The sequence below is a fragment of the Lactuca saligna genome, chromosome 5 (genome assembly GCF_052625555.1).
Source record: "Lactuca saligna cultivar CGN05327 chromosome 5, ASM5262555v1, whole genome shotgun sequence".
In the NCBI taxonomy this organism is placed as follows: domain Eukaryota; kingdom Viridiplantae; phylum Streptophyta; class Magnoliopsida; order Asterales; family Asteraceae; genus Lactuca; species Lactuca saligna.
In genome coordinates, this window is record NC_136421.1 from 169301535 (window position 1) to 169309391 (window position 7857).

The 7857-nt window shown below is 35.5% G+C and overlaps 1 protein-coding gene across 1 annotated transcript; it reads right to left on the reverse strand.

Annotated features, from left to right (window-relative positions):
- Positions 1-3717: 3717 nt before the first annotated feature.
- LOC144997092 (beta-amyrin 28-monooxygenase-like) lies at positions 3718-5956 on the reverse strand. Its single transcript, XM_078956918.1, has 3 exons — positions 5035-5956; positions 4247-4434; positions 3718-4166 (listed from the first exon to the last, which is right to left on the reverse strand). The coding sequence occupies exons 1-3, from the start codon at positions 5954-5956 to the stop codon at positions 3867-3869; spliced, it is 1410 nt and encodes a 469-aa protein (XP_078813044.1). The 3' UTR covers positions 3718-3866.
- Positions 5957-7857: the final 1901 nt, after the last annotated feature.

Here is a 7857-nt window from a genome sequence, read left to right on the forward strand (position 1 = left end):
CAATTTACACAAGACAAAATCAATTAAAACACAGAAAAGAATATCTGGCGCAACGTATATCCTATTTGATGTCTACCCAATGAACTAAAAACACACGCCGAACACACACTAGTTGCACCAAAATATGCCACCAAGAGACCCCAAATTATATCCCCCCCCCCCCCCTGACAATGCGACACTAACATCAAACGTACAACCGATTAAAGCTGAGAAAAAATAAACACACTGACTAGTACACCACAACCACATCAAAAGACAACAATATATTATTATTATTATTATTATTATTATTATTATTATTATTATTATTATTATTAGATGTTTGCCACGCCATCCCCTCCAACCCAAGGCTACATCCCAAAAGCATATCACTTACAGTCGACAGATTGTATTGATTGGATCAAAACACTAGTCCTTCTATCCAATTGACTTCTTTTTTAACCTTGAATTTATCCATAAGTGGGATATCGTTTGGATATCATTCGCCAGATCATTGTGAGATTTTATTTTTTTTAGTGGGACTTCGAATCCCTGTAATTCCACAGATGACCCATATGTAGACTAGCATTATAGCTGACTGGAGCTGGAGTGTGGTATTTGATGTCCTATTTTTCCAAAACATCAGACCTGTCACCGATGTCACCGATGTCAGGGAGTCTGGGAGTGTGCGCCACTAGGATTTGAGGTTATTCCAGACACCCCAAGAGATTATGCAATTGAGAAAAACATGTTCTTCAGTTTTTGTTTCTTGTCCGCATAATACGCACATGGGATTAGTTCCAATTCCTCTCTTCAAGAGGTTCACCCTTGTTAGGATCTGACCGTGGGCCACTCTCCAATCCAGTATATTGATCTTCTTAGGGACTAGATTGTTCCAATCCCATACTATTGACGATTTAGGCAGTGACAATTCGTCAATCAAAGTCCGTAGGGAAGAGACTGAGTATAGTCTTGATGTTTCTAACTTCCAGTTCCAATTTGATCGCTGATGAGAATGTGATTCTGTGATTCGTCAATCCATGCTAATTTTGATTTTTCTGATGAGCTACCCTAGAAGAAGCATCTTCTTATTTTTTCAAGATTATTAAGAACTTTAATTGGCGCCTTATATAGTGAAAAGAGGAATGTACCAAGGCTACCCAACACCGCTTTGCATAAAGTTAATCTACTACCAAACGAGAGCATAGAGGCTTTCCACTTTGATAACTTAGCTTGGAATTTGGCAATCAACCCACTCCATTGGGATATTCTTGAGATTGTAGCACCCACAAGCATACCCAAGTAGACAAATGGTAAGTTACCAATGAAGCATTGGATGCTTCTGGACAATAGTTCAATTTCAAGATTATTGATGCCTAAACCGAAGAGCTTGCTTTTTGTTATACATACTTTTAGACTCGAGGTAAGCTCATAGAAACAAGGTATTCTAATTAAGTTCTTGGCATTTTGTATTGGCCATTCTCCTAGGAATATTGCATCATCCACATATTGAAGATGAGACACGGTTGGGCCATTATTTGGAAGGGAAATGCTTTTGAAGATGCAATGATTTGTAGCTTCTTCCAGTGCGATATTAAGTCCCTCAGCAGCCAATATAAATAAGAAAGGAGAGAGATGGTCTCCTTGTCGAATTCCCTTCTCTAAAGATAATTCTTTGGTTGTTGATCCAGTGACTATTATTGAGGCCCTAACAGATGTAAGATAACTTCAAATCCAACTGCGCCATTTTAATCCAAACATCATCTGTGCCATTATAGAATCTAGGTACTTCCAATTTACACAATCAAAAGCCTTTTTAAAATCTACTTTAAAGAGGAAATCTTGGTTTTGGATTTCTTAACCCATGAAATGATTTCATTTATGATCAGCGTGCCGTCAAGTATGTTCTTTATGAAAGATGTTTGGGTTGGGCTAATGACTTTATCTATCATAGCTTTTAACCTTTCGGCTAGCACTTTCGAGATGATCTTATAAAGGCAACCGATTAAACTGATCGGTCTAAAGTCATCCAAAGTGTTTGAGTCTTTAATCTTTGGCACTAGAATGATAAACAAGGAGCTGTTTCCTTTGTCTATCTTTCCGGTTTTCTCGAATTCGTTGATAGCTAAAAAGATGTCACCTCCAGTTGTATCCCACTGTTTCTTAATAAATGCAAATGTAAATCCATCGGGGCCTGGAGCCTTGTCGGCCTCGCATTTCCACACCGCTGCTTTTCCTTCTTTGAGGGAAATAGTGCTTCAAGAATGGAGTAGTCATTGAACGATAACTTTTTGAACTTGGAACTAAATATGGGAGGCATGTTTTGGTTAGTTTCCTTGAACTTGTTGTAAAAGTGGTTATAAATCTCTGATTTGACTTTTTCTAGGTCCGAAGTCCAAATACCATTAATGTTTATGCCAGTTAGTCGCTATGAACGTATATTCTTGTTAGTTAGAGCATGAAATAATATGGAGTTTTCGTCGCCTTCTAAAGCCCATTTACATCTTGACTTTTGTTTCATGTCCAACAAACATTTGGATTCGAAGTCTCTTAGCTCTTGTAGCAACTCTTTTCTAATGTCCATGTTCGATTCAGATGGTTGTGTTTCCTCTGCCTTTAGATCGATCTCATTCACTTGTTTGGAGGTTTCCTCAATCTTTTTCCTGTTTTCTTCGATTTTCGGTTTCCTCCATTGCTTTATTTTTTATTTCGTGTTTTTTAATTTCCCAGCAACCACAGATAATGGAGAAAGTGAAGAGAAGAAACCGCTACACCAGTCTGTCATCCACCCCGCTCTCACGATATCCTCTAATGAATCATCTATCAGCCACGAGTTGAAGAAACAGAATGGAGATGAGCCAAAGTCGGAAACACCGGAAGTTAAAAGAATAGGGCAGTGGTCAGAGTGGAGGTGTGGTAACACCACTAATTTTAAGTTGGGGCCAGTCCTTGATGGTGGTTAAATTTACCGTGAAGAAATCTAACTTACTATGTTTGGATCTATCCATGCTCATGTATGTGAATCTTCTACTACCCAATTGAATATCGATTAGTCCTGATTTTGATATGAAATTGTTAAAATGGTCTGCAGTTGATTGACAAAATTGGGATCCTAATCTCTCAAATGGAGTCTTGACTGCGTTGAAGTCGTCGAAAATAATCCATCGAGTGTCACAATCTGAGTTTATTTCTCTTTCTAGCTTTCACCAAAGTGCCCGCCTTCTATTTGGATCATTGGGTGTGTACACATTGACAAAAGCAAGTTAACGCCATCCAAATACCCTTTATTATTAAATACCCTTGGTCGTTTGAAGATTGTGTTATAAGAATTTTTTCTCAGGATTCCATAAAGTTGAAAATAGCTTTATCGAGATTAGCTTTGACATCCATGGATTTAGTTTCGTGTATGCCTACTAGAAAAGCATGGTTTTGAATCCTAAGGTTTTTCATCCATTCTCTTTTCACTTCGCATCCAACACCTCTGCTATTTACTGATAAGATATTCATTCATCGATGATGTTAATTCTCCTTTTCTTGATTACATTCCTGATTTGATCTTCGAAACCGTTGAGGTGGAAGCCTATTTTTTAGTGTAGTAATAACATTTGATTAAAGGGTGTTTTTTAGTATACGTTGTTTTTTAATAATTAACGGTGTTTATTTAGATAATCCTAAAAAATACATTAAGGGGAACAATCACATGAGAAGAGAAGTTTCCAATCATTACACAATCCTAGATTCAAAGAGAAATTATCAATCATTACACACTCCTAGATCCATCGACCTTGCTTTTGGATCCATAATTTGATAGGCCCTAACTTGTCTTATTATTGTTTATTTCACATATTATTTTTGGACTAGTTCCATTTTTATTAAATACTTCAACGTTATGGTTTATGAGCATACAGGCGGATTGGAAGTCCCTTTTCAAGCTTAGGAACCGGACTGAAAATGATTTGCTCATTCGGAATTAGCTTTTCCAACTTAAATTTCGTCACAAGATGATGCATGAACACAAGTATTTCTACTCGGACAAAGTCCTTTCCAGGACACTGATGACCTCCTCCTCCAAATGGTACAAATGTATATGGTGTTGGTCTTTTATTATCGAATCTTGATGGGTTGAACATTTCAGGATCCAGGAAAAAATTAGGATTTTTATGAGTTGAATTTGTACTCCAATACAACTGCAACATTGAAAAACCATTAGCTAAAAAGTTAATACCAATGGTGTTCATGTTTACTAATTCATCTTTATATAGCATACCTTCCATCCCTTTGGAATTGAATATCCGTGGTATGTGAAATCGGTAATGGCTTCTCTAAAAGTTCCTTGGGTGGGTGGGACTAATCTAAGAACTTCACAAGCCACATTCCAAGAGTATCTCATCTTTGACAAATCCTCCCAGTTCAACAATTCTTTTGATGCTTTAGATTTTGTAATTTCTATTTGTTGTGTACTACGCAAATGATATACAGTTAAAATTCCTTATCCCGATTATTTTAGTTGTAAAGTTCATTTTGAAATGTCTCCCTCTGTTATTTTAATTTTTATAAGATATTTCACAAAACTAACATGTAAATGTTTCTTTTATATTTCAGGACAATTGATAACCAGACATGTAAAAGTTAACTTTTGTTCTTTTATAAATTTAAACTAGCAAAATCAACATCATAATTGTGTGAGACAAAAACATTAAAATGTAAATGTCTTTGTAATATATATATATATATATATATATATATATATATATATATATATATATATATATATATATATATATATATATTTCGGATCAAGATTAAAAAAATATTAAATCACTAACTTTCTAATGTCAAACTTTGTCGACATATACAAATATAATGAAATTTTTATAGCCTATAGTTCTCATCAAAGATTTCTTCATCCTATTAAATGTTAAATCACATGTAATGTATGTTTATAGGTTCAAAATTCAATATCAAACACCAGAAAGGATGTCTGTATTTTCTTTTGAGAAAATAACGTTTAATTAGTAGAAATTAACAAAAGAATATTCAGCTTAATATTAATACCTTTGTAGACACCCTCGTAAATCTCGGGCAACTCGGCGAGATATTCAACAATGACTGCACATGTTGAGCTTGAACTGTCCTGGCCGCCGATCAACAACCCAACAATAAGATCAGCGACTTCAATTTCTGGCATGGATTTGGCCTCCTCGTCACACAGAAACAACGATAAAATGTCTTGTATAGGCGAAGCTTTCCCATCAGCCAAATCAATCTTTCTTCTCTTTACTATTGCAGTGAGTTCTTTTCTGAGGAAGGTGGCTGCATTTATTGCTTTACGTAGCGGTGTTCCAGGGAGGTTTATGGGGATGGAGAAAATTCCAGGAGCCAGCTTTTCGAATGGGCCAGATAGGGTTTTGGCCCATTCTGGATCATCAATACTGAAGAAAATTTTGCATGCAAGCAAAAAAGTGAAGTTTTTTATGAGTTTTTGGGTCATAATCTGGTCGTTACCTTCCCATTCGGTTTGAAAATGTTTCTGTGTCACCTTGTCCATAACTGGGACATATTGTCGTAGAGCTTCAGGCTTGAAGTATTTTCGAACCATCTTTGCCTTCGTCCTGTTATGGTCAGAAAAAGGGAGGATCTTTCCAACCGAAGGTGGCAACCATTGCAGAACAAGTTTGTTTTCATTTGTGAACAAGAACTTGTTACCCTCCTGCCCACAAAACACGACCACATCCTGTAGAATTAGAGAGGTCCTGAAAACGTGATGCGAGAACTTAGTCATGCGATCTAAGATAAACTTTTCAGGGTGACCCTTCAAGCCGGTGGTGACAAACTCTATAGTTTCTCCGATCACTGGCCACCCTCTTCTGCCAGGTGGGAGTTTTCCATCTGCAGCTGGCTTAAAGAAAGCAAAACAAAGTGAGCATGAGATCACAATAACAAGGAGAGAGAGGAGGGAACCATAGAAGATATCCATAATCGAGTTTGATGATTTGAATTTATGTCGATGAGGTAGATTTCAGTGTTTTGCGATGGTAAACCAAATAAGTATATATATAGAGAGAAAGAAAGGCATACAAATGGCAGGTAATTTTTGATGTCAAGAAATTAATATTAGACGAGTGCAAGATAATTAAAGTGGAAAGTGATGATTGGTCCATGTGGTGCCTTTATGGCATAGACTTTCCTAATTAATCAAACTCCATATTTGGGATGTTCACAAAAACCAATTGGTATATATATATATATATATATATATATATATATATATATATATATATATATATATATATATATATATATATATATATATATATATATATATATATATATATATATATATATATATATATATATATATATATATATATATATAATTGGAGAATTAAACTTATACCGAAACCAAGCGTTACATGTTGGCTTAAATGAATATGATGTGGTGGCGAACAAAGATCACTTTGACTTAATTCGACAAAGAAGCGGGCCTGATGAGGTATATGGGTCTGATGAAGAAGTATCAAGTGAAAGTGACCAAGATTTTAAGCTTGAGTTTAAGTATAACTCCCACGAGCCAAAGGTTAAATAGAACAAGATGATACCACTTCTAGCCATTTCCTCGGGAGTAGCGACTTCTGGATTGATCTTCTCGAGCTTCTCATCGAGGATATACTCTTTGTCCTCGTAGCGCGCAATCATGCGAATGTATCTTATCCATTCGCTAAAGTTCGATCCATCAAAAGTCACTTTTTGACAAAGACTCATTAGCGTGAATGAGTTAGCAGCAACGTTGTTCGTGTTAGCCATCTACAAATAGAAAGGACAAAGTTTGATTAGAATTGAATCCCTAATTAAACACCCAAAATGAAAATTTAGGGCTAGGATCCAACAACATTATTTACATATTAGAAAAGGGATGCCATAATCCAACACGCAAATAATTTGGAGATAAGTGAATGACGATTCACTAATTCTTCACCATGAAAAACATAAGCTTAAGTTTTAAATGTATTGAGAATTCCTAGATTTTCTTGGAGATTCATTGAACTTTTCAATGGCATGTTTAAATCTCGATATGCCCTTCTCGTTTGTGACTGGGACGCCGAGGATCACAAAGTGGGTGTGAATAACCATGCAAATCTACATGGTGCCTTCATTGTTACAATCACATATTCGATGTGCCGTTAACCACACACGCTCAATCGAACCATGACAAACAATGAATCACCCCTTGCCACCTTTGCTTAGAACCAATTAGTGTGCCGGTAAACTACACACACTCCACTAACTTCTTAGCAAGGGTGCAAAGTGTAATTTCATGGGATTGCATCAATTCAATTTTGCCTAAAGTAACTAGGATTGGGAATTTGTAAAAATGTTTAGTTACTTTATATAGATTCATTATATTTATTAATGAAGAGAGGATTGCCCTATCCTACCCGTTCGGCTAACGACCCTCCACCAGTCAAGCAAGCGGTGGGTGTGAGTGTACACCCATTAAACGTTATTTTATAGGCATGAACCTTATACCCACCTTATAGACTGGCTTCGTGAATGAGGCCTACTAAGGGTAAGACTAGCATTTTAATTATACATATATATTCATTAAGCTTGTAATAATATAATAGTATAGGGTGTATTTTAAACATTTCAAAATACTAGGGTTTTAATTTTCAATTTAAAATTTTCGAATTTAATACCATTTAAATTAAAATTTTAAATATTAAAACTATTGATTTAATAATTATCTTAAACTATTAATTTAAATTATCAAATCATAAGGGATTATCTAAATCATAAGGATAATTACCATTTAAACAAATAACTTATCCTAATCCCTTAATCCCTCTAAATTTCGAAAATAAGGGGATGGGATAATTC

What these genes read in the sequence shown, in the direction of transcription:
- LOC144997092 (XM_078956918.1), bottom strand. Translation starts at nt 5,956, where the DNA reads ATGGATATCTTCTATGGTTCCCTCCTCTCTCTCCTTGTTATTGTGATC. An exon ending in TTACGAGGGTGTCTACAAAG is followed by an intron (nt 4,435 to 5,034) that starts GTATTAATATTA and finishes TGCGTAGTACAC; the next exon opens with AACAAATAGAAATTACAAAA. An exon ending in CAATTCCAAAGGGATGGAAG is followed by an intron (nt 4,167 to 4,246) that starts GTATGCTATATA and finishes TCAATGTTGCAG; the next exon opens with TTGTATTGGAGTACAAATTC.